Source organism: Ursus arctos, unplaced genomic scaffold (genome assembly GCF_023065955.2).
Source record: "Ursus arctos isolate Adak ecotype North America unplaced genomic scaffold, UrsArc2.0 scaffold_19, whole genome shotgun sequence".
NCBI lineage: Eukaryota > Metazoa > Chordata > Mammalia > Carnivora > Ursidae > Ursus > Ursus arctos.
In genome coordinates this window covers 33,841,124-33,867,966 of record NW_026622863.1, presented here as the reverse complement: position 1 = coordinate 33,867,966, position 26,843 = coordinate 33,841,124, and the positions used below count along the sequence as shown (strand labels likewise).

General features: G+C 54.5%; 1 protein-coding gene across 1 annotated transcript in view; it reads right to left on the bottom strand.

The window, feature by feature from the left end:
- The window catches only part of CMIP (c-Maf inducing protein), a 231,421-nt gene that overhangs the window by 17,683 nt on the left and 186,895 nt on the right, over window positions 1-26,843 (bottom strand). Inside the window, exons 6-10 of the mRNA XM_026495307.4 lie at window positions 25,107-25,169; window positions 21,919-21,999; window positions 15,789-15,892; window positions 14,114-14,218; window positions 7,400-7,753 (exon numbers count right to left, since the gene is read on the bottom strand). Coding sequence (XP_026351092.1) covers window positions 7,400-7,753; window positions 14,114-14,218; window positions 15,789-15,892; window positions 21,919-21,999; window positions 25,107-25,169 — 707 coding nt within the window. The remainder of the gene's footprint in view (window positions 1-7,399; window positions 7,754-14,113; window positions 14,219-15,788; window positions 15,893-21,918; window positions 22,000-25,106; window positions 25,170-26,843) is intronic.

The window sequence follows — 26,843 nt, the reverse complement described above, 5'->3', positions numbered from 1 at the left end:
CTCTGGATTTGACCTCAGATGCCTCTGGGGCCGTGACCTCTGTTCCTGCCCCACCCAGCGCCTGTATCTGGTACAGCCCCTGACCTGGGTTCCCCTATTTCTCTGGTTTGGGGGAGTTCACTGTATAGTGAACCCAGAGGTAGCCAGTTCTCACCAACTGTCCTAGCCAGCCAGGCACCTCTGAGGTCCCAGTCTTTAACCCACACACAGCAGTGAGGCCACTTGGAGCAGCCCCGCCCACGCTGAAGACTTTGGGGTGCCCAGGTGCACACACACCTTGCTCGCAGCAGTCCTGGGAGGGGCTGCATCTTATCTCTGCACCTGTCGGGTTGGGCGGCAGGCCAGGCAGATGGCTGGTGTCCGGAAGAGGCCTATTGAGCTGTGGACCCAGCACACGCTAGGGAGCTACAGCCAGGGTCTGGGGTTCACTCCGATGTGGAAGGGGATGTGGACAAATGGAAGAGCGTGCGTCCTCAGCTGTGCACTTGAGCGTGCAGTCTGACCTGGATCCTGCCTTGATTGGGGCAGGAAGCTGGGTTCTGGCAGGAGGGGGTATCTGAACCCTTCATCCAATGGCCTGTGTTGGGGGGATGGGTGCTACAGTCAGACCCCTACTGACATCTGGCACTGCCCACAGGAGGGGCCTGACGGAGCCTGGACTGGCCTGGGCAGAGGAAAGGACCCAGACCTGAATCGTGGGCCTGTGGCCCCGGGGCTCCTTTCCACTTAGAATCCGGTGTTTCTCAAGCTTCTTACCAGCATCTGGTGGCGCTCCTCCACCCCCCGCCCTGAGGAGCTTTCTCGACATTTGTCCCTGATGGTTCTCCCAATATGCTGTGTATCTGTTTACATGCTGCATGTCTGTACTTCACAGCAAAAGACAGTTGAGATCTTCTCATCCCCGGGAACCAGCATTCGCCCCCACCACCAAGGCACCGTGTACATAACCCCTGGGTGACAGCCCTTTCCTGACCTACCTTCCTGCAGATACACCAGTGATAAAGTGGCAGCCTTCAGAATCCAGCTCCCACCCGGGAAGAGAATTCCCAGGAGTGCCTGGTGGCCTGAGCGGAGTTCTAACAGTGCCACCTGTGGAGGTCTGCTGAGCACTCATGAAGCCATGCACTGGGCACAAACTTGCTCATGGACGCCTCAGAACTGGCACTCGAGGACTGCAGGGTATCACACCTGCCTTCCCGGTGAGACTGAGGCCCCACCTGAATTCAGACAGCTGGGAAGTGGGAAGCCAGATCCACAGCCAGGTCCTTGGACTCCAGTGCCCAAGGCTGGGCATGAGCTCTGTGTGCCGGGTGGCTGGGTCCAGTGAGCCCACAGGATGTGGAGACCCCTTTTGACCCCATACCTGTGTGCTTCTTTTTTGGTGTGTGGGGGAGTCATTGATTTTTGTGGCAAGCCTGTTTTCCCTCTAAACCCCTCCCCACAAACCCCCTCACCTGTCTGATTCATAGTTTCCAGAAAATCTAAAAGTAACAGGAGCAAACACTGTAGAAAGAGCTTGTTGTGAGCAGAGGCTCTTCCAAAAGGGCACACGGACCAGTTCCTGTGTCCCTCCGAGACAACTGCGGAGCTGGATGCACACGGATCAGTTCCTGTGTCCCTCCGAGACAACTGCGGAGCTGGATGCACACGGATCAGTTCCTGTGTCCCTCCGAGACAACTGCGGAGCTGGATGCACACGGATCAGTTCCTGTGTCCCTCCGAGACAACTGCGGAGCTGGACGCACTTGCCACCCCATTCTGCAGATGTGAAAACTCTCAGGGAAAGCGCTGGCCCAGGGTCGCACAGCTGGTAGGAGCTGGGGCTCGAACCCAGGAACCTGGCTCCCACATCTGCGGTCCTATTCACTGAACGGCACGATGTCACGTCTCCTGCTCCCACCTGTGCAGGAAGGCCACTTCCCTCTATCGAAAAAGGCACTTACTAGTTTTTCTTTGGCTTTAAAAAAATAAAACATGTTCTATGTAGAAACGCCATTAAATACAGAAAACTCCGAGGAGACTTTAAACCGCTCATCAGTGGATATGAGAGGCCATGGAGCTGGGGCTGTGCCAGGTGCATGCTGGGCTTCAGGGCAGCAACAGAGCCTGGCCTGGGTTCACTCCTGTGCAGAAGGGGACTTCAACGAGTCCGTTCCACAGAACAGTGAGGGTCGTCTGTATTCCTGGGGTGCTTGAGCTCAGCCTCCTGCCGGCTCCATCTTGGCAGCTCACACAGGACTGAGAGTGGGGGACATGGGCACAACGAGGAAGAGGGCTATGGACCTCCTTTCCTGCCTCGGCCGGGCCCAGTTCCAAGTCTGCCGTTAGCTCCTGGCCCTGCTCCAAATGCCAGGGCTGACTGGTTTGGGGGTGCATGGCAGGTGTGCTGGGCAGAGGCTGGGTGCCCCGGGGCTAGCCAAGCCCAAGGGATGGGGTGTAGGACGCCTGTAGCCAGCAGAGCCCCTGCCATGAGCAGCTGGAGAGCAGCGCCAGCCTCAGGGCTGGCGGACCAGGCTGGCCTGGGATGGAAGGAAGAATGGCGGCTAGGCGGGAAGGGGCCTGCCCACCCAGCTCGGGGAAGAAGATAGCTAGGCCCGCCCTGCACTCATGGAGGAAAGGGAGATATGGCACCTTGAGCGTCCCTAAGGCCTCTGATGACCTGTAGGTGTCAATCACCTAACATTTAGTCCTGACATTAATGGGGCCAGGCTGGCTCTAGAACTTCCCAGACCGCCCAACGAGGTCAGGGGAGCTGCCAAAGGTCACAGAGCTAATAAGGGGGGAAGCTGGACTCGGTGAGCATGAGGCCCAGGTCTCCAGCCTCACACTGCACTCCACGGATGGTTTAGAAGCCAGATGACTGAGACCGCCTTTCTCCTGCTGTGGTGGGCGTGGGAAACACCAGGGACAAGCTGGGCAGGTGAGGGGGTGGACACAGGAAGTGGGGACAGGGTGGTTCCCAGGGCTTGGGGCAGCTGCTTTGGCCTGGCAGACATACAGCGTATGCTTGGCGGAACCGTAAGCCAACTTGACAGCTGCTGCCTGAACCAGAGCTCTAAGCTGTCCTGGGGACAAGATGCTTCCTCCCAGCACCCGTTTTCCTCCTGATTCCCAGAACTTCTGCACGATGCAGGCAGGAGGCTGTCCTACCCGCAGAACAGCAGCTGACGCACCAGCCAGAGGGCAGGTGTGCCGTGTGAGCCTCGAGAAGCCGGAAGTCCCCAGCACACTGGCCTGCGTCAGGCAGCCCTGGCCCTGACAGCCGCATACACAACAGCACCCAACCTGAACCCCAGCCCTCTCGGGCCACAAGCCAGACAGCACAATGTGGTGGCCCCCTGGGGTGGGGGCATCAGATTCCAGCAATGCTCGGGACTTGGTCCTGGTCCCTCCAGCCCAGCCACCCTCCCTCTCCAGCTCTCAGGCTGTTGGAAGCTGTTTCAGCCATTCCTTGCCGGACATGGTTTCCAAGCCCCCAAACAATCCTCCCTCCCTGCACCAAGCCTTCAGTGTTCATAGCAGAGCTGCGGCATCTGGCTGGGACAGTTCTTTACCAAGCAGCACTGTCCTGGGTGATGTAGACGCTTGCCTCCCACATTCTCACTACGCTGCCCAGTCTTTAGGACAACCCCAAGTCTGTCTGCATTTTCTCCAAAGGCCCCTGAGGGATGAGGCATCTTCCAGGTCACCACCAGCCCAACAAGACTTCAAAACGCGGGTGTTTGAAAGATCAAGCAGCCAGATCTGAGTAGGTCAGAAGAGTGGATGTGCCCACCACTCCCTCATGATGGCTGTTCTTTTCTCCTCCTGGACGGAAGCCTGTCCCCTTGCTGGTGGCCTCCTGTGGGCCAGCAGCCTCCCCTACTCTGTCCCACCAAGCGGGTGATGTTACCGTTTTTCCTAGTTGGTGCTGCTCAGATGCAGAGGGACTGAGAGCAGATCAGTCGGGCCCCCCGACATTTAGCACAGAGCCGGGCCCAGGATACCTGTGCCCCAAGCGTTTGATAAAGGATTGCATGAAGAAATGTGTGAGCCGCACACAGTTGCCTCACAGGTTAAGAGGCGGACTCCAAACTCCTAGACACCCAAACCTGCTTGGTCTTGCTTCCGAGCCCACATTCTTTCCATCGTACCGCCCAGCCTGGGCCTCTCAGGGTGATGCTGGCCTGCGCTGCTAAGAGTTTTCCTTTTTAAGGGTCTCCGGGGAACTTCTCGGGGCTTATGTTACTCTTCAAAGGTGTCAGATACCAACGACGCACAGGCCTTCCTGTGGGAAGGCAGCTGATCAGGGGCTGTGGGCTAGGCGGGGCTGCTCACACGCTCGGGGAGTAGCAATGCCTGCTCTCAGGGGGGTTCTTTGGCCCCCACACGGCTCTGTTAAGACCCCCCCCATTCCATATTAGATCCTCTGTTCTTTCCCTTTCACACGTAACTCTCACTGGCAAGTGTTCCAGTTGGTAAGAGCAGTGTACTCTCACCAAGGACCAGTGCTGGGCCAGCAGTGGCAAGGCCCTATGTCACGACACCCATTGTACAGACAAGAAAACTGAGGCCCAGGTGCCAAGAACACTGCCCCCAGTTACACAGCAGGCTAAATGAGATGGCCACACGTCCTCAGTTCTCAGATAACACACGCTTCCTGCGATCTGAGTGTGCACTGAATGCCATATTGGGCTTTTCTCCTCTCAAAGTGCTGCTGTTAAATTGAGGATGCATCTCACTCCCAGCGGTATCTTAAAATAGAGGAAACACCATTATAACCAGAAAGTGTAGTAACTCCCACTTGCTCAGTGTCTGTGCCTGCGAGGCATCCACACTGTGCCGGTGCCCAGGGAATGTCCAGCTCACACTTGCGCCTGGAGGCAGCTATTGCTCAGAGAGGACCAGTAACTCGCCCAAGGCCACAAGCCTCTTCTGGCATCCACGGCCCTGGACCCAGCAGTCTGGCTCTGAATCCGTACTTTTTCCAATGTACCATCCTGTGGAGCTGCGGGGGTTTGTGGGTCCATGTCTGAGGGCCTCAGATGGGCCAGCGACACAAGCAGGCAGCAGGGTTAGAAGAATTTATCAGGTTCGACTTGTGTCCTGAGCCTCGTCCCAGCCCCAAGGTGAAAAAGGCTTCCACAAGTATAACCCTACTTTGTGGAGACCCCCGGGCAGCGGTCAGGAATGCCTCCTGGCTCCCAGCGGCCAGCCCTGGCCGGGCACCTGACCCCCCCATGCCCTGGCAGCTAGGCAATGTGGGCAGGCAGGAGGTCTGGAAGCAGACCAGGGAGAACAGAATCCACATTCGTGAGCATGTTTATGAAGAAGGAAAAAAAATGTGTGTCAACTGCATGATGAAATGCAAACCCTTAGTGCTTAATGAGAAATCTGAGTCAGGCCCAAGCCAGCAGAAGGCCTGGGAGTTCCAGGTGTTTGTGGAGAACAGCTGGAGGAAGTAAGGGGGCAGAGGCGAGACACGGGCCATGGCCGACCTGTCCCCTGGAGGGCCGATCGCCACTCCCGGGAGAAAGCAGGGGCTGCCCCTGGCTTTAAAGAGATTGACCTGTGTTCTCAGCAATGCCCTCCGAGCAGAATTTGGAATTCCCTTTGGCCGGCGCAGGGAGTGTGAGGAGGTCACTCCCTGTGGCTGTGCCCTCGGCTGCCAGAACAGGGGGCGAGGCCGGAGCTGACCCTGGGGAGGCCTCACCCTCCCCTCTCAGGGCCAAAGCAAGGACAGAGGAAGTGTTTGGGGTGCTGCACCCCAACTCTCAAGCCACAAGAAGCCACTGCATGACGTGTGCACGTAGGGGCTGTGTGTGTGTGTGTGTGTGCATGGGCGTGTGTCTATGTGCAAGTGTGTGTGCACGTATATACCACAGGCCTTGGTTTTCCAGCGTATGGGATACCCCTAGGCACCTTCCAGTCCAGGTCAGCAGCTCACCAGGCAGCCGACAGACCCTCCACCCTGCAGCCCACGAGTGCACTCTGGGCGACCACACGCTCACGAGAGGCAGAGCAGAGGCCGCAGAGCCACGCAACAACGCTGCCCAGCGCCAGAAGCCAGGCATGCCCCTGGATCAAGGGGCCCTGGTGCCCAGTCACTAGACAGACACCTTGCACTGGTGAGAGAGCACCACACCGTCCCGCCCACAATCCCTCTGAAAAGCCCCCCAGCTACCACGGACTGTGCCTGGAAATGCCAGGCTCTGGACTCACTTCTGAGAGCAGCGCAGAGCCCCGTCTGAAGAACAGGACTGTGGGAGCAGGGAGGGGAGGCATCTGCTGGGGTCTCAGACCAAGGAGGCCCCTTCATCCGGGCCTCCGGGGACCAGGTGCACCTGAGTTCGAGACGGGTCTGGGTGGTTCAAGCGTGAACGGCAGAACTAGAAAGACCCTTGAGGGTCAAATATTAAGATCCCTTTATTCTAGAGTCACACAACCAAGGCTCGGGGAGGGGCAGGCTCGGGCCCGAGGCACCTAGCTCAGCGCAGCACCAACCAGAGCCGACTGGGTCCCTTGTCTCCTCAGAGCTTTTCCCACCAGCCAGGCCTGCACGCAGACTGATCTGCCTGCCACACTCGGTCCCTGCTCACTGGGCAAGGCTGGGAGCGAGGGCGCTGGGACTTACATGAAATACACACATAGCACGTGTAGATGACGCGACACAGAAACAGTCACGTGCTGGCTCATGGGCATATCTGCATGCGCACAGAGAAACACACGCGCTCCGTGCTTTGTGCACAAATGCTCACACGCACATGAGCACTCATAGCTGCTCACGCACAGAAGCAGCATGAGCACCCAGACACACTCATACTTGTACACACACACACACACACACAGGCACACACATACAGGCCCCTACAGAAAAATCCACATACATCCCACATCCCCCTCCTATGTTGTTGCACACACACACTTGGGGAACCACACACGTGTTGCATACCCACACATAGCCAAAGCCACTCGAACACATATATGCACTCACAAACTCAGAATGAGCCCCCCCAACCCCCTGCAAAATAAAAAGACATTCGCACACTCAGAGACACACTTGGGTGCCCACGGGCTCACGGACATCCTGGCACCTGGATGGAGACACTCACATACACATTCTCACCCTCATGGACACACCTATATACGTGTGCTTATGCACACAGCCTGCACGTGTGCCCGGTAAGCACACAGGAACACCCCCACATACGCGCACGCTGTCATGCCCTGAGCACGTGTCACAGACACACACACCCTAAACGTGGGCTGTCACACCCTGAATCTGCATCCTGTGCGCCCAGTCGCATGTATGCACACCTCAAGGGTGCACACTTACACACGGGCGCACGCACGCTCAGCACGCCCAGCTGAGTCCCCCCTCCCGCCCTGCTGGTGACAGGCCCGCAGAGGGGACACTCACAGCAGCTTGAGGATTTCCACGTAGCAGCCGAGGGTGCGGTCGGCCTGGGGGCCCAGCTCGATGCTCATGGTGCTGCACGCAGGGCTGACCATGAGGCAGTCGATGAGGTTGGGCTCGCTGTCGTTGCCCGCGCTGGCCGTGAGCGCCGGCTTGGCAGTGCTGGTGTGCTCCACCTCCACGTGGATCTCGCTGGAGGCCACGACCACCGACTTGAGCCGCGCCTCGGCCAGCGTGGCTTCCTGAGACACCAGGTCTGGGCTGGGGTGCAGAAGGCGCAGAGGTAAGGTGGGCTTCCGGTCGCAGGGCTGCTGGCAGCCGTTCCGGATCTCCTTCAGGCTGGGGGAGTTGTCGCGGCTGCCGGGAGAGGCGGAGAGCGTGTGTGAGCCCGGGCCGCCCGCATGCGGCCCTGAGCCGTCACACGAGCTGCGAGCTATAGTCCAGCGAGCGCACCGGGCTCCACTGTGCAAAATGCCTCCCTGAACCCCCGTGGCAGTGCCGTCAGCGAGTGATGTCCCATCCCACCCCACAAGCGAGGAAACCGAGGCTCGTTCTGGGAGAGTGGTTTCCTCTGGGTATCAAGACAGGGAGAGGTGGAGGTGGCATCCACACCTAAGTGTCCGTCACGAAAGCTCACGCTGTAGTCCCAGCACACACAAGGTGGTCGGCACACATTTGACGACTGGGTGAGTGAGCGTTAATCTCTATGTGATACTCATGAGGCTGTGTCGGTCACCTTCACCACAAGGCCTTCCCGGGCCATCTATGAGACCTACTAAGTGCCTTTATTTCTGGTGGCATCCTGGAGTCTAGCTGCACCTCTTTCCCCCTAGGGGGGCCCAGGCCTCACCTCCACTGCGCCATCCCTGGCCAGGTAAGAAGGCTCGGCATCCACTCTCCAGCTGGGAGCCCACTTCAAAGGGATCCCAAACCCCAGAATTCTAGCCTCCTGCAGTCTGCAGTCCTTTCTGTCCACCCTTGCTCTTGGCTGAACCCTCAGGTGCAGCATCTCCAACCACCCAGAGGAATGATGCTTGTTAACAGGTGCTGAGAAACGAGCTCCATGGCATCGCTGATGGCGCGTCTGTGTGGGAAATGCTGGGCCAAACACAATGAAACCAGGCCTCTACACAACAGGACTTGTCAGAGCCTTGATGCTGGTTAAAGCACCTCCTCACTCAGTGGGAGGCTCGTCAGAGTGAAGGCAACCCCAGAAATGGGCTTCCTTTTTTGGTGCTCCTGGGCGGCACAGCACTAAGGGCTATCACAGACCACACAGACATTCTGAGATCTCTCTGAATGGCCGGTATGACCCTCTCCATGTTACCGGTGAGGAAAGACACTCAGAAGTCAAATGTCCTACCCTCGATAACACGGCTTGTAAGTGGAGGGGGCTAGGATTTGAAATCAGGTCTCTGACTACAAAGTCCTGGCTCCTCACTACCACAGTGGCTTCTATGATCCCATATGATCCTGTGCAGATCCTCCTCCATGAAGTCTTCCCTGATTTCCTCCACTTGCCACCTTCACACTTCCATCCCTGAACTACAGCTTTCCACTCCTGGCTGGATACCAGTATCCCCTGGGGGCACTTCTGAACATCCTGAAGCCCAATTCGATCAGAATCTCTGGGTTGGGAGATAGCAGTAAACTTCTGGGCTCCCTGTGTGTGCAGTCAAGGTTGAGTCCACTGCTCCAAGAGACTCCGAGCATGACAGCACGATCACAAACAGCTGCTGGCCCAGGCCCTCCCTAAATGTGCCACACACATGTGCCCTGTGCTTGCAAAGAGATGCACACGTTCCTTGTGCACGAGGACCGCGCTGAGCACAGATCTCGGATGCAATGCACCTGGAGGGCCCGAATTTCTCCAGCACGTGCCACAAGCCAGGCCTCAGCTGAGCCCACCAAAGATGTTTAATAAATACACTTTAAACTTTGCTGGGGAAGAACAAAACCCATCAACTAAAGTCCGAGAATTCAATGGCGGATGGAAAACTGCGTGTGGTCTGGGGTGCGGGGGAGGCGAGGGGCAGTCTATCTCCACGGGTTCAGAGCTAATTTGCTACCCAAATACTCAACACTCCATTTCCCTTTGTTTGCCTTTGCTGGGATTTAGGAGTGGATTTTCAAGGCTGTTTGGCTCAGATGGGTGATTTTCCAGCGAGCTATGCTAACCTGGGTCAAGCCGTCTGTTCTTCCGTGAGGACATCGTGTACCACCGAGAACACTGTGGACAGGCCCAGGGGACGTGGGGCTTTATCTTCCAGAGACTGACCACCAGGGTGGGATGGACTTGAGCCCGGGAAAGGTCTCCCAGCACTGCAGCCCTTATGATGACTTCCTGGAGGAACTAACAGGAAACTACCCTGGGCTCCAAGGGGGCTGGGCTGCTCTGAGCTGGGAGCTGGGACAGGCCCTATGCAGGAAGCGGCAGGCCCTGCCTCGCCCTCCCCAGGCCTCCACCCTGGGCACCTGGTTGCAGTCCGCCCAAGGTCGCGCTTGCCCCCTCTGGTCCATCCTCCATGTAGTAGCAGCCAGGCGGGAGTTTGGAAACAGACAGCTCATCAAGTCCATCGTAGTCTCCTTAAAACCTATCGGCAACCCCAGTGCTCTCAGAATGAACACCCATAACTGAAACACAGGGCCAGCTCTGCCACTCAAAGCATGGTCCTCAAGGAGCAGCACTGGCATGAATGGGAGGTGGTCAGACAAGCAGCGTCTCAGGCCCCACCCGTGATCTGCTGAATCTGAATCTGCATTTTTTTCTCTTTTTATTTTTTTGATAATAATTTATTATGTTAGTCACCATACATTACATGCTTAGTTTTTGATGCAATGTTCCGTGATTCATTATTTGCGTATAACACCCAGTGCTCCATGCAATACGTGCCCTCCCTAATACCCATCACTGGCCTGTGCCATTCCCCCACCCCCCTCTCCTCTGAAGCCCTCAGTTTGTTTCCCAAAGTCCATAGTCTCTCGTGGTTCATTCCCCCAGGAGCAGCCCGGCCGCGGAAGCTTGAGCCGCTCAGCTGTGCTGGTCCCCCCACAGCCTGGCCTGGCTGCTGTCCTCTCCAGCTTCATCTTCACTTCCCTTTCCCTCTCTCCGCTGTCACACTGTTTCCCTCCCTTCCTCCCCTGCAGTGACCTTTACGAAGGAGATCACCTGTGCATTCTGCAAAGAATGCGAATTCCTGGGCCCATCCAGGAAATGCTGTGTCCAGCAGTCTGCATTTTAAAGCAGCAGCCTGGGGATTCCGAAGCAGGTGTTTAAGGACCACAGACAGAAAAGGTGACTAATGCCAACCCCATCTGCACCTCTGGGCCTTTGCACATGCTGTTTTCTCTGCCCGGATCACCTCGTCCTGCCTCTTGCCTTGCTGAGAGACAGGAGCTCTCCACTTAAATATCACCTCCCTGAAGGATCTCTTCCTCACCTCCCCCCACAGCAGGAGTTCTCAACTATGGCCACACACCTGCCTTGCCTGGGAAGTTTAAAATGAAAAAACAACAGCCCAATTAGATCAGAATTACAGTGGATGGGGCCTGGGCACCCCTTTTTTCCTTTAAGATATAACAAGTGTTATGCTGATGTAACAAGAACTTGCCAGAAAACAGAGACCTGACTGCAGCATTTGCCAGGGTCCTTGGTGAGAATACGCCCACCACGACTGAACCCAACTATCAAGGTGCCGTCATGGACCATGGAACTGGGAAGTGACGTGCCTCCGAATGCCAACAGGGCTCCAGCACACCCTGGCCGGAACTTACCCTGACGGTCACGTACACGAATCTCAGGTGCCGAGCTTTGTGCACTTTGACACATTCCCTCATGTGACACCCAGCCGCCCGACCAGGATGCCGCCACCTCAGCACTACTGACATCTGGGGCTGGATCGGTTTCTGCGGGGGGCTGCCCTGCACACGGTAGCATGCTTCTCAGCATTCTCTCTTCTCTCTTCGGCACCCCTCCTCCTGCCCAGGCTATGGCAACCCAAAAGGTCTCCAGGCATTGCCAGACACCCGTGGGGCTCAAGCTGCTCCCAGCTGAGAACCACTGACCTAGGTCAAGATGGGAAACATTTCTGGGAACCCGGAGGCTTCTCTCATGGCTTTCCACCTAATGCCCCACGCCAAAGGGGCCGCTCTACCGGCCGCCACCACCACATACTCCTCTCGCCTATTCTTGAAATTCCAGGAGAAGAATCACACTGTATGTATCTTTTGGGTCTGGCTTCTTTTGCCCAGTTTTGCCTTTGTGAGATTTATTCACAGTTTGCTCATTGTTCTCGTTTACCCATTCTTGCTGCTCTATAGTGTTCCTTTGTGTGGACAGACCCCAACTGTCCATCCATTCTCCTGGACATGTGCAGGACATCGGCGTGGAGGCAGATTTTAGTTAGGGGCTGCTGGAACATTCTTGTACGTGTCTTCTGATGAATGTCCCCAAACCTATGAGCAGCTGGGTCACAGGGTACATGTGCGCTTAGCTGATGTTCTGATCTTGTAAACCCTTCCCAGGTGGTGGACAGGCAGCCAAGGCTGAGAGTCCGACACCGAACACGTTAATTAGGCCTCTGGCTTCCACCTCATGGCCCTGACCGACGCGCACTGTAACTGCTCGCTTGCTCCCTCCCTACCCCCACCTCCTGCTACACTGTCCACTCTGGGGGGGGCAAGGGCTCCATCGAGCCGGTTCACCTTGGGCCTTCAGCACCCAGCACACAGTGAGCTGTCACTAAACGAGGGATGAGAGGATGAGAAGGACGAGAGCTGGTTGTTGCCATCCCCAGGCCCTTGTCTATGCAACAGTGTGCATAGTTCCTAATTCTGGTCCTTTCTACCTCTGCCCTTCTCCTGGGGTGGGTGTGGGGAGAGAGATTTCCAAAGTTCTTCTGCTTCCTGCTCCTGAGTCAGGAAAACCTGCTCCAGGGCACCTGGACAGGGCTTTGAGGACACGGAGGGAAAATTCTGGGAGGTGCTGTTTCCTGCTGCTGCTCCTGCCCCCTCCCAACCCCAGGCCAGGCATCCACCGAGTGGGCCCTGGGAGGCCGAGATGAGTCACGGGCCTCGGGAGGAAAGGGAGCCTGAGAATGTGTGACACTCCTAATGGTTTCCCTGCTTCCTAGGGCGGCCCGAGTTAGAAATGTATGCAGACCGGTTCCAGAGCTACAGCGTGGGAGGCCACGGGCAAGTGACTGTCTGTGTACACAGGGATGCTGGGATGGCTGCACAAGTCATGTGCTACCCTCTGACCTTCTGTTGCTTCTTTTTTTGTTTCTTTTGCTTTTAATATGACATGCTGTAGGGCACTGAGCAAGCACTTGCAAATGACCTGCATGACATCTTCATGTTCTGGCCCCAGGGGTACTATCACCTCCTTCTGAACAGGGAAATGATTCAAGAATGGACAGGTCCTCGTTGAGTATCAGGACCTAGGGCTAAGGACGTTAAAAATTGTAATTCTCCCTTCTCAAGTCCTGTCATGAGAAAATTTGCCCTTAATAAGCTTTTGTGGCCCCTTCCCCAAGACCTTAAAGTACAGCATTTGTTTTAGAACCTTCATTTGTATGGATTTTCTCTGTGTCAGAATGCTCCACTGTCTCCTCTCAAAGGACCGAAATGTAGTCCTACTATGTCCCCAGCTCTAGCTACACACAGTTTGGTCCCCTGGGAGTTGTGCAGTGTACCACCTGAACAACTGGACAGGGGAGCTACAGCAGATGCTACCTGGTCCGGCACATCATATCCTCTCTAATGACCCCAGAGGTCACTGTATATAAAGTTCTACACGAACTAGTGGCGACTACGTCACTCTGCATCCCAGGAGTGAATCTCAGTCAGGAAAGAATGGAAGCTGGTAAGTCACTACCCCAGTGCCATCATCCCTCAGGGGAAGGACTCAGACATGTTCCACACAGTCTCCTGGGAGGTCCCAGTGGGGAATGTGCAGGTGCATGCAGTGGTCATCAGACTCTACTGGCTGTCCTCCCTTCTTGGGTCCCCTCCCAGAGCTTCCTCAGGTTACTTCCCTAATAAGCTCCTTGCACCCAAACCCTGGAGGGACCCAAGGCAGTGGCTCCGCCATGCCCTTTTCTGGTCGCTCTCTAGCATGTGGGTCCATTTTATTGTTTTCTCAGCCTTTCCCCATCTGACTCGATCCTGCACATCGTACCTCATCTTCCCCAGCAGCACCTGAAACCGTGCCTGACACACACAGGCGCTCAAGAAATCCATGTGCACCACGGGCAAAATGAAATTCTGTTGACGAAGACAAGGGGAAAGGGGAGAAAACCTCCTGCCAGCCCTTGTGCACACACACACACGCACTCACACCCCCCCCACGCACACCTGCACCTGTGTGTACGCACTCTCTCTCACACAAGCCCCAACGTGTCACACGTGCCAGGTGGTGAGAAATCTTCCGAACCAAACACTTGCTCCTGAAGCCGAGGCAACACAAGAGCTTCGCAGTTGCCAGTGTTGATTCACAGTGTTTGCTTTTCCAGTAACATCCCCAGGTTCGGGGCCGGGAATCGGTGAGCACACGAGATTGGCAAACACACTTGAGGCAGCCCCAGCAAACGCCACTCCACCTCCCTAGCCTGGTCAAGGTACAAGTCGCCCTTGCCGGTGACTCGGCCCTTCACTGTCCCCATCCCGAGGTGGTAGCGGGCCCCCGCGTAGGCCCTCCTGGGGGCAGCAGGGACTGACCTGTTGATGAACTCTTCGTAGCAGGAGTAGATGGCAGCCAGGCACACGGCCACCAGGTTGGGCAGGACCCGGGGGTGGGGGCAGTGCCCCGTGGGGCCGTGCATGCTGGAAGAGAGCAGAGGATGGGGTGAGCAGGCCGTTGCAGCAGTGGCGCCCATGCAGGGAGGTGGGGGGGACAGGCAGTGTGGTCAGGGTAGGGGGCTGCTCCAAGCTTTTGGCCGGGGATTTGGCAGCACCAGGATTTGGGTCCTGGCTCTGCCATGTACAGGCAGCAGACAGCCACACTCCAGGCCGGGGGCTCTAGATCCAGGGTGCCGGGTTCAAGTCCAGCTGAGCAGTCTTGGCAAACTACTTAAACCTGCCACTCTCAATTTGCTTAGCTATAAAATGGGGACATGCGCCCCCCATGGGTGATGATAAGGACCCAGTTTTCTAATTCATGGAAAGACTTAGCATCCAGTAGTCATATATCCTGGAACAGTCGTATTTATGTCTGGGGGTTCTGGAATAATAATTTAAAATACCACAGTTTAGTCTCAAAGTGGCCTGCTTCAAAAGAAGAATGATTGTGGTCACCCTGGCCCAGCACAGGGTCGGGGACACATTTGCTAAATCCTCCCTGAATGTCAGCTATTGGTATTTATTATGGTTATCTCTGTGCCTCAGTTTTCTCATCTGTAAAATGGGGCCTATACTGCTACTCCCGGGCAGTTAGGAGCCTGGGAATACTACCTGTAACACTCTGGAAAATCATTGTGGCCGCTGAGGATGAGAGGCCTGACCTTAAAAAAATTTTGCAAACCATCACTGGGTACTTTAAAGGGACCCTGAAGTCACCAGGGCTCCAGCGGACGGTTACTTCATTAGGATTTAGAAATGCTTTGTGAGTTCTACGTGAGTATATTTAGGAAACACATAAGCTTCAAAATGAGCTTAAACAGTCTATTTTGATTTTCTTAAAAAACGAGAAGAGTCGTGACAGTGATCGCTAACATCTGCAGCACGCGGACGCAGCTCCTAGCGCTCATCACGGGTATCAGCCCACTGAAGGAGCACATGAACCGGCTGAAGTGGGTACTATCATTCTCATCTTTCAGATAAAGAGACAGAAGCACAGAGAGAAAATTTAAAAATCAAAGAAAAAGTAACCCCTCTCCTCCAAAACATCAAAAGTGAGTAAGAACCAGAATGTCTGGTTTCCTCTTGCCCAAGTTTGGGGGATGGCTGTTCAAGTGGCCGGTGAGGACTCCCTGGGGCCAGTGGGGCACTGTCTCCTGACTCAGCACTCATACACCAAAGCTGTGGGACTCATGGAAATAATCCTGTTTTTTAGAACTGGTACCATTTTCTGAGTTCCTACTGTGTGTCAGGTGCTGTGCTCGGGGCTTCCTCATGTATCATCTCATTTAATTATGCAACAACCCCTGTGGGTGGTGGAGTAAACAGGACCAGAGAGGTACAGCAATTGGTTCAATGTCACACAGCCAGCTAAGTGTCTCAGATCACATGTGGTCGGGAGGACCCAGGTGCCCCCCCCCCCCCCAAAGATGAGATGCTCAGGGCCTCTGAATACAAGTGGCTTCTCTCCGGGCATCAGTGGAGTGAGTAGTTCCAGGGTGGAGAGGAGAGCTGGCTGGTAGGCAAGGTGGGGAGGGGGTCCAGCTGGGAAACCCACCTCTGAATGAACTTCTTCACCACTTCCATCCCCGCATTGAGCTCGTTCAAGGCAAGGATGTACTCCTGAGTAAACAGCCTCAGTCGTGGGCACTTCCCAAAGTCCTGCAGAGAGAGCAGAAGGGAGAAGCTGGGACGGGCTGCAGAGGAGGTCAGGATCCCAGAAGGGGCAGTGGGACCCTGCTCAACTCTTGGTGTGGCAGGCAATGGGGAGACACCAGCCAACTCCTCTTTCTGAAAAGCGCACATTTTTCACTTCAAGAAACTGGCCTCATCACACTCTTGCTTACACCCTTCATGGCTGCCCATGGAGGTCAGCAAATGTCCTGACACAGAAGGGTTTTCTGGTACTTGTAGCGAACTCACTGGCATGGCACCGACGCACAAAGACATGCTCAGCAAACAGGCCAGCTGGGCTTCCCTCCTGCACTGCAGTGAGGGGGCCTGCATATGTTGAGCTGGGGATCCCACAACCCTTAAGACACAGCTTCTCTTTCTACAGCCCCCTCAGAGTTTCCGGGCCCGCTGCTTTCTGTGAGCTATTATCTGAGGCCACTCAGCACAGCCAAGTCAGGAGATGCCCAATCTGGAGCCATCAGTTTGGGAAGAGGGCTTTGGGATTTCCTGGGGGTATGGAGGAGGCAAAGGTAGCCCTGGACAAATATAACTCTGAGGGCCCCCAAACATCATCAATCGAAAGATGCCTATTCCTTCTCCTGAGCAAGAGAGTAAGAAGGGGGTCCAAGAACCAGACATGGCACCAGGGTGAAGATGGTTCCCAATTATGAGCCCCTCAGATGCCCCCTCCTGCTCTAGGCTGACCCCAGCCACCTACTTGGTTCCAGAAAATACTTAAGGAGCATTTGATGACCTTGTTCTTTTGGTTGTAGAAAAAGCTACCCTCATACAGCACATGGAATCAAAAAAGCAGATGAGACAGATGGACAAGCTTGAAAAAGGCTGGCTGGACAGGTAATGGTGTGTGTGTGTGTGTGTGTGTGTGTGTGTGTGTGTGAGAGAGAGAGAGACAGAGAGAGAGAGAGAGAAACACAGGGCGTGGGAGGAGATGAGTGTAAGAAAGACATGGGGTGTGGGAGGGTGTGTGTGTGAGAGACGTGGGGTGTGGGAGGAGATATGTGCGCATGTGTGAGAGACACAGGGTGTGGGAGGAGGTGTGTGTGAAAGGTGTGGGGTGTGGTAGGGTATGTGTGAGAGACATAGAGTGTGGGAGGAAGTGTGTGTGTGTGAGAGACACGGGGTGTGGGAGGAGGTGTGTGTGAGAGACGTGGGGTGTGGGAGGGTATGTGTGAGAGATGTTGAGTGTGGGGGGAGGAGGTGTGTGTGTGTGTGTGTGTGAGAGAGAGAGAGATTTGGGGTGTGGGAGGAGGTGTGTGTGAGAGGTGTGGGGTGTGGAAGGGTATGTGTGAGAGACGTAGAGCGTGGGAGGAGGTGTGTGTGAGAGACGTAGAGTGTGGGAGGAGGTGTGTGTGTATGACAGACATGGGGTGTGGGAGGAGGGGTATGTGTGTATGAGAGATCTGGGGTGTGGGAGGAGGTGTGTGTGAGAGGTATGGGGTGTGGGAGGGTATGTATTAGAGACGCAGAGTATGGGAGGAGGTGTGTGTGTGTGTGTGTGAGAGAGAGAGAGAGAGAGACATGGGGTGTGGGAGGAGGTGTGTGTGAGAGACATGGGGTGTGGGAGCATGTGAGAGGTATGGGGTGTGGGAGGCTATGTGTGGGAGGAGGTGTGTGTGAGAGACATATCATAGATGTGTGTGTGAGGCTTATGGCCTGGGAAGGGAGGTGTGTGCCCTGGACAGTCAGTGGCTGGTGTGTGTCTACAGGCCCGTGTGAAAGGGATGCAGGCAGGAGGGAGGGGGTGGGTAATTCTACTTAACGGCAGGAAAAGGCCCCAGGCCCCAGGAGCGAGGACGTCTCCATCCACCGGCTCAGCCTGAGCCCCCGCATCTCAGCTGATTAAGGGGCGCTGGGCAAGGACAGAGGGACTGCTGCCTGCTCCAATGAGTGGCATTATTGGACACTTCTGTTTTCTTCATTTCCCCAACACAGCACATCAACAGAGCAGGTGACAGAGCTCAGCTGAGAGTGGAGGGGCACATCTCCTTGGTGGCTGTTGGCTCAGGGACTTGTCAGGAGAGGAGAAAAATAGCCAGAAAAGGACCCTGCGTCCGTTCCCACACTCACGGGTGGGGGCCTGGAGGGGCCAGGGCTTCCGGGACGGCAGTTTTGTTCATGGGTTTCTAAACCTGTGGGCTGGGTTTTGAACAGTCAGGAGGGGCAAGTCAGTATGGTGAGGAGGGTGACCAGCAAGACATCAGAGGGAAGAGACACGTCTCTAAACTCATGTGCCCTCTTCCTGCCCCCACTAAGTGGAACCCATTCAGTGAAAAGCAACCGGATCGGCATTCTAATTTAAAAAAAAAACAGTGGAGACTTTCTTCACGGATCTAATGGATTCTTCAGGCCCTCAAGAAAGCTCTGAGGAGAACACCTCCCTCCCACGCCCTCTTGCCAGCTCAGAGGAGCAAGTTTCTAGAGCTGCTTGGTGCTTCTTCACCTGGAGTAAAGAGGCTGAATTAGAGTCCTCAAGTCAACGAGGGGCCTCGTCTGCTTCCCTACCAGGATGATGCTCTTACATAAGGAGGGTAGCAGAAGCCACGGGGAAAGCTCAGAAGGAAGATACGTGCATGTGTGTACACAGATACACCCCCACCCCCACACACGTACTCACACACACATACACAGAGCACTGGGCTAGATAAGTGAAACTTGACTGTGCTTCCAAACTGAGGAAGACATCTCAAGTCCCCTAGTGCCCTGGAAAAGGGTGACAGGAAGGCTGTGTGGCCCTCTCGGGGCCTCATCGTCTCTGCTGTGGAGTGAGGGCTGTAACCGCAGATCTCTAAGCCCCCCTTCCACTTCCAAGGGTTTAGGAGTCCATGAAAACTGCTTCAACTCAACCCTGCTAAAGATAACTGTCCTTATCTTTGCTGTGAGATTTCTGGAGAGTCAAGGTCATTTTCTTGGAAATGAACATTATAGATGGGTCTGATGGCCTTTTGACATGTGGGTGAGGGACATTTTACCTCTTCAGAAAAGCTAAAAATGCCCCTCTTGGAAAGTAGGTGGTCAGATCACCCAGTGGTCCCCTCGGGACCTTCTTGCCTCCCTTACCATAAGAACACTCCAATGAGTGGCATGTGGGCACAGGGACCACGGTCATTCTTGAGAATACAGTTTAACAAATTGTTTAGAACCTCCAGGAGAACATTCTAGAGGACTGCTTCCATTTGTATCTAATTTTTATTTCAGTCCAGTGAGTAACACTCTGAGACTCTTCTCTAAGATTCAATCTATTCATCCATGAAATGGGACACACGATAGATTTGCAGAAGATGCACCGTGAGGATAAGGGAAGGTCCAAAATCCCAGAACACCTCTGTGGTGTAGCATTTCCTCCAACTCCCAAATGTTCCAGTGCCCCCTTAATGAGAAACACTGCATGCGCGGGGAAGAGAAGCCACTGCTCGTGTGATGCTGACAGTCATATGGCTGGTGGCAGGCTAGGCACACCCACTAACCAGAGACTAGACTCCCCACACCAGCCGAGAGCCCCCGCTCAAAACAGTGCATCTGGCCCACGGCCGGGAAATAAGCTGTAGGGAGCATGCAATAAGTGACACCAAAGTTCTGTCATGCGTCCTGCACCCAGCAGAAGCCACGATCCCTGCCTCACACGCATCTGTTCTTCTGCGGAAGGACTAGCCCTCCTCTGTCCTATCTCTCTTCTGACAGAGTTCACGGCATGTAATTAGACGCCAAGAGCAAAGAGCGACTGTGAAGCTTTATCGCATCCCCAGACGCTGAGGATCACTTGGGGAGTTCTTTAAACGTCAAGTGAGGATTCATGCCTGAAGGTCCCTGATCTCTGCCAGGCTACAACAACGCTATAAATTCTGCACTTGCCCTGTAGCTGTTCTGAATTTTATCCAGAAAATTATTACACGGTCAACACTCTAGGCCCATAAAACCAATCAAACCTAAGGGAGATGTTGTATGGTTAAGCCGTGGGAGGCTGGTTTGCATTTTGACTTTTTTTCCCTCGGAAGGCAAATGTCCTAAAAGAAACCTTACTAAGCGGCCTATTGATGACCATGGAATATGCAAAAACGTTTCTGTGCCCGAGGAGGCATGGGCCCTGACAGCATACCCTGGGGGTCTGGCTCTGTCACTGGAAGGTCCTCTGCAAAAGAAACTCTGCAATCTCTGCTCTAGACTCTGAAAGGGAACAACCTCACCTCTCACCACCTCCACAGTGATTTTAAAGTTAACAGTCAGAAATCCTTTCCTCTCAAAAGCCTGAAGCCAGACAGTGCCCCTAAAACTATAAAAGCCCAAATTAGGGCACAAATTCACGCTCTCCACCACTACCATAGGGAACGTCTTTGCTAGTCCCGGAGAAAGAACTGGACGGAGTATTCCTCTCCCCTGTGTTCGGAAAATCAGAAATGCATTTATCTCAAATCAAGGAGGATCTCAGAAATAAGCAGCAATTCAATTATGGTGTGAGACTGCCCAGGGTCGAGAATGGTAAAGAGAATCCATATGGCACCAGCACCGTTCAATTTCCTAGTGGCTGCCTGGAATGCTGTGTTGAGACAGATTTGGAAGCTATGTCTGGGCTCTGCAGGAAGAGTGCTGTAATCGACTGATGATGTCTGCCGCGAGCGTGGGATGGGGCAGAATAGCACGAGTCATACACTTCCATCCGGACTGGGGTTGGGGGGTTGGTGTGGAGACACCGTTGTTTTCACATGCTGATCTTGACAGGGCAGGGGGTGGTCGTCGTGGGCACCCCACATCTGACTCAGTGCCCCCACAAGTGCTGCAATTACATAGATGCGTCCACACCACCCAGGTGACTCAAGTCTAGGTTGGCGGACACTGGAACACTGGCCCTCGCTTTTGATGGCTGCTCCTCGGCATCCCTCATCAGCACTCAGGGCTGCTCATCAGCTCCCTGAGTGACCCAGGGAGCCTTTCTGGGTCCCAGCCACCTCTTCTGTGAAAGGAGGTCCTGGGATTTCATAAGGGTTAAATGACATGTGATATGCCTGAGTGTCACACTGTGTCTGGTTCTAAGAAGGTGTTAACAAATATCTGTGAGCAGATGTTAGTTATTCTCATTCCTAGCTGTGGCCCCTGGGGCCAGTGAGTGGACTCTGCTGAGCCTCAGTTTCCCCACGTGTAACATGGAGAAAACAAAGACATTTGTTGCTCTCACTGAACTGATGAGAATGCAAAGGGGCCACGTAGACCACCAAGTCTATACTCTATTCAGACTGCCTTTGTTTCCCCTGACGTCTTTCTACGGTTCCAGGATCCCACTCAGGACGCCCTGCTATAATTAGTCCTCATGTCGCCTCAGGCTCCTCTGGGCTGTGACAGTTTCTTAGGCTTTACTTGTTCTAAATGGCCTGGACGGTTTTGAGCAGTGCTGGTCAGGTATTTTGCGGAATGTCCCTCAGCAGGGACGGGCCTGATGTTTCTCTCAGGATTAGATGGGGCCTGTGGGTTTGAGAGAAGAAGCTCCCAGAGGTATGGCACCCTTCTCCTCACACCGTAGCAGGGTGCTTGCCCTCACATGACTTGTCACTGCGGCTGCTGATCATGACCCGTGGGCCGCGGCCGTGGCTGCCTGTCAGGTTTCTCCATCATACGGTCACTCTTCTCCCCCTTTCCATACTGTGCCTATGGAAGGACACACTATGGACGGCCCCCACCGAAGACGTGAGGAGCTCCACTCCCCCTCCTTGAGGGCGGAGTGTCTGTAGACATTTGTGACTCTACACACGGGAAACTTCTCTCTTCTCCCCCAGCCATACTATTTTTGTTATTTTTACTGTGAAAAGATTTCTTTCCATTGCCTTAAGAGAAGAAAATAGAGCTAAGGAGGACAGGCTGCACGAACACCCGAACTTAAACAGAATCCCAATCCCAGTCCCTGACTGTCAGGCCAGCCAACCCTGTGCCCCAAATCTTTGGGGAATGGCGAAAGGCTGGGGAAAAATGATGGACTGCTTTGCAGTCGGGGTGTCAGGGGAACTCACCATGTTATGCTTGAGGATTCTCTGGACCACGGGAGTGAACACTTCGATGACCACCATGGACCGGGGCCGCTCTCTGCAGTGCTGGGGAGACAGAAGGGCACAGTCAGCAATGAGCCTGGCAGGGTCTGGCCAGAGCGGATGGGGCCTCTGGAAGTCCAGACCTGGCCTGTGGCTCTTGAAGTCTAAGACTGTGGGGCGCCTTGGTGGCTCAGTCAGTGAAGTGTCTGACTCAGTTCAGGTCATGATCCCAGGGTCTTGGGATCAAGCCCCGCATTGGGCTCCATGCTCAGCGGGGAGTCTGTCTCTCCTTCTCCCTCTGCCTCTCCCCCAGCACATGCCTCTCTTGCTTTCTCTAATTTAATCTCTGAAGATTAAATCAAATCTTTAAAAAAAATAATAAAGGCCGAGATTGTATCAGATGGTACAGACAGGCGTCCATTTGGACAGGTCCATATTTACTCCAGTGACACTTTGCAGCACTGAGACTCAGAGTGCCTGGTCTAACAGAGCGGTCTCTTAAAAAATGGGTGCAAGAATGCCAGTTTAGTGTCTGGACACCAGAATCTTGAAAGTTCTCTGGCTTTTCAGCTGTTGGCTTTGATAGGTTGGTAGCACTCTGCAGGCCATCAAATGCACCTCTTAGATGTACTTTACTTCATCAGCGTGTTTTGTTTTTCACATTAAAATTGAGGGGTGCCTGGGTGGTTCAGTCAGTCGGGCATCTGTCAGCCTTCGGCTCAGGTCGTGATCCTGGGGTCCTGGGATCGAGCCCCATGTCGGGCTCCCTGCTCACTGGGGAGCCTGCTTCTCCTTCTCCCTCAGCCGCTCCCCCTGTTCATGCTCTCTCTCTCTCTAATAAATAAATAAAATCTTTTCAAATTGAAATTGAAGGTCTTTGGGTGGAACAGATGAGGCCCCACTATGCCAACACGTTTACAACCTGCCCGGGCCTGAAGGTGCTGGGTTTCTAACCCCTGGATGAGGACCCTGAACTTGGGATATCAGGAATCAGGGCTTTCCTGGGAAAACCAAATTCAATAAACGTTCCTCACATCTTAGGGACCTGGTTTAGAAATCTGGCTGATGAGGCTCGCAGGCATGTCCAGTGAGCCGGCCCAGGGTGGACCCAGTGGGGGCGGTTTCATTCCCCTCGAGCTCTCCTTTCTGGGCAGGCCGGCCTTGTGGGTGAGGCACTGAGGCTGGGACTCCGACCCCCAGAGGGAAAACAGCCTGAGGGCTCACGAGCCCCCCTAGGCTGGGACCCCTCCCTCCAAAGGACAGGGCAGCCCTCTATTTCAGGACCAACTGGAGTTCTATCAGGAAACGCCAAAAAGAATGGTTTCTTCTTCTTCTTTTTTTTTTTTTTTTAAAGATTTTATTTATTTATTTGACAGAGATAGAGACAGCCAGCGAGAGAGGGAACACAAGCAGGGGGAGTGGGAGAGGAAGAAGCAGGCTCATAGCGGAGGAGCCTGATGCGGGGCTCGATCCCACAACGCCGGGATCACGCCCTGAGCCGAAGGCAGACGCTTAACCGCTGTGCCACCCAGGCGCCCCAAGAATGGTTTCTTCTACATCACTAGTTTTCAATCCGTGCTACCAGGAACCCCCAGGTATGATCTACTTTGAACGAAGGTCCACTGTTTTAGAACGATAGTCTGAAAACCATGAAATCTGGGAGAAATCATACAGCTTGAAAGGAGAACAAGGAACAGAGCTGGATGAAATCGGACAAAATATTGAGAGAGGAGAGGACGTGCTGTGATCAGTAAGGGAGCCGCTGGCCATCCTCTCAGGAGCCCAAGCACTGGGATATAGGACCCCATTCTGCTCCAGGCATGACGCCCCCAGGTGCTGGGGGCAAAGAAGGCCTGTTTAATTGTCTTTAGTCTCACTGAAGCCCCGAGGAGGAAGGGGCCTCGATTTGGCACAGAAGCCTGATGCCTGTGCAGGCACGCTCCTGCAACACACACACACGTACACGCACATACACACACACGTACACGCACACGTGCAGGCTCAGTTGGACGCTCAGGTGCTCACTGCTTGGCCCAGAGGGCACACATTTGCCACGTGCCCGTCCACGCACATTGAGAACGCACTTGGGCACTTGGGGCCGGCAGGCTGAGCCCACCCTCTGCTCTGTGGGTTGCCAGAAAAGGTCTGCTGATGGAGAGACTGGGCCAAAGGGGCTACTGCGACCCTGTCTCTGTAATCTCTAAAGCTCCTGCCCCCTGACAGACAGAGCATGCTCTCTGAGCGGGGTCCAGATGCAATAAGGGCACCACAGTCCTCTTTCCTCCAGATACCACTGGGCCTCCCAGGTGCCTGCTTTGCCAGGCCACGTGCTTGTCTCGCTGGTGGACAGTCCACAACACCCCCCCACCAAGGACAGTATATGGCTGTGGAAGGAGCCAGGGAGGGAAGGAGCGTGAGTGAAGTGAGTCAGCAGGTGCTAGAGCAGAGAGCGTTGGGGTAGCAGCAAACCTAGGCCCTGCGTCTCTCCAAGGACATCAAATCATTACATTAAAAAAAAAAAAAAATCACACAGCAAAGAACAAAACAGGATCGCATGCTGGTTCCCCAGACTGCTGAAGTGTGCTTTCAGAGTGAGGGATGACTGGTCCCCGACATGCCCTGGGCACGTTGCGTGTAAATCCCACTGAAAGCCTGGCTCTGGGTCCAAGGGAGTGGATGGCCTGCTCTGTGGCTCCTCCCAGCTAACCTGGCATCCCCTGCCTGCTTTCCTTGTTCAGGAAAAGCCCCATGGCTGTGCCCCACTGTGGGCCAGCCGGTGCTCAGAGGAGCCATGGCTAATAATAAACCAGCTCTGACGTCAGGAACCCAGAAAATCTGCTACAAATTTCTCCCAAGGCAGCTACAAAGATATTCCAAGGAAAAGCTGGACGCTCCTCCCTGACCCACTGGTTTGGACCCTGGGCTTTGCTTATCACCTGTCTGGCAGAGAGAGAGAGAGTTCTAACTCTAAGAATGGGCTGCCTGGCTTGCTTTCTGGTTCTGTCTGGGGCCCTGACCCAGGTCGGGGAAGCCTCGGTTTTCAGCAAATGATGCAAAGCCAACCCCCAGCAAACACACACACACACACACACACACACACACACACACACACACACACACAGAGGCCGGCTGCCTCCTGCAAACACAGCCCCATTTCGGTCATGCCATACCTTGCAAAAGAATTCACAGAGATCTGGTGGTGGATGGTTGTTTTCCAGCAAAGGAGCAATTGCCTGAAAGACAACGAACAAATGTCAGCTGGAATCTCTAGAAAGGAATCCTACCGGGGGGGCTCATGGCACCCACTGAGAAGCTGATAAAAGCTCTGGGCTGCCCTCCAAGAAGATACACCCCTACAGTGGTGCGTGTGACTTCAGGGGCTCCGGGCCTGCTGACATCCGTCCATGTCCCCCTCAGGTCAACAGTCCCCGACTATGGGGCAGGATAGGAGAGTGGCTCTGAGCCCAGGCATTGGGGGCAGAGTCCTGGGTGCGAGTTCTAGTCCTGGCGCTTACTACAGCGTAACTGTTAGAACAAGTTATTTCCTCTCTCTTAACGCCTGAGTTCCCACCTGGAAAGCGGAGCAGAGAGAGTCACTGGAAGAGCAGGAGGGAGGGCTTCCCAGCCTTGCCCTGTTACCATCTGGGGCCAGTTGCCACTGTCCCTTGCGGGGTGTGTAGCAGTGACCTTGTTCTCAACCGATGGGATGCCCGTAGCAAGCCTCAGCCAGTTGTGACAATCAAAAAGCCTCCTGACACGCTTTATTTTATATTAATGGAGGTGAGAATAGCTAACGCCCCTCGAGTTCATGTCTCAGCAAGTCTTCCTAGGCTAGCTGTACAATCCTTACTGGTTCTCACTGCCATTCCCGTACAAGGTTCCCGTGGCCCGAATGACGTCTGAGTCTTGATTTTTCTTCCCCCTCTCGTGATCTCTGTTTTAATGATTGTGCTAAAGTTCAGATTCAGATAAAATATTTGAACAATTGAAAAGAAATGTGTCCAGACATTGCCAAATGCCTCATGGGGGGCAAAACTGTACCCAGTTGAGGACCCTTGGTATAAAGTCTGAAATAGGGCCAGCTCTCCATAAATGTTAGTTACTGGATGGTTAGTGCCCATGTGAAGTTCACTCATGTTCCCGTCTGCCACACTGGGCACAAGATTAACAAAGAGGAGACCCGGGACCCAGCACCAAGCCTGCCAGGCTGTGTGACCTTGAGTGAGCAACTCAACCTCTCTGCGCATTAGTCTTCTAGCCTATAAAATGGGTAGAACTAGAGTGATTCACAAGGTTGTTGGGGGGATTTGATAAAAGAAAACTGTAGAAGCTTTGAAGCCTCAGCCTCAGGATAAGCCCAGTACCCGGAGCACAGCATGTCACTGCCACTATCACAGCAGGGGCTGCCCTGGGCTGTACCCGACGCAGCAGCAAGGGCTGGCGATTCTGCCCGACTCCCAGGAGGGCTCTGTGAGGACAAGGAGGCTCTCCCCATCACCACGGCCCAGACCCTGCCTGCTCGATTTCAGAGGGTCTCCGTGATCTGTTCCCTGCAGCGATGCCTTTGGATATGGGGAGGGACCACTCGGCAAGGCCTTCCACTGGGCTGGGGACCATCAGGGAAAGGAAGCATCGCTGGATGCCAAGAAGAGATGAGCACTTAGGCGAATGCACCTCTGTGAAGGAGATCAGTGATACTGAGGGCTGCTCTGTAGCACCGCCAACAAGGCCGACCACGAGCCCAGGGTCTCACCTGTCTAGGGCATCACCGTCCACCACGGTGGCCACTGGTGCAGGCCACCCTTCCAATTTCAACAGACAGGAAAGAAACGATTTTAAGTGAAATAAAATAAAAAATGGGAATGTGGTTCCTCTGTCACACAAACCACATTTCAAGTGCTCAGGGG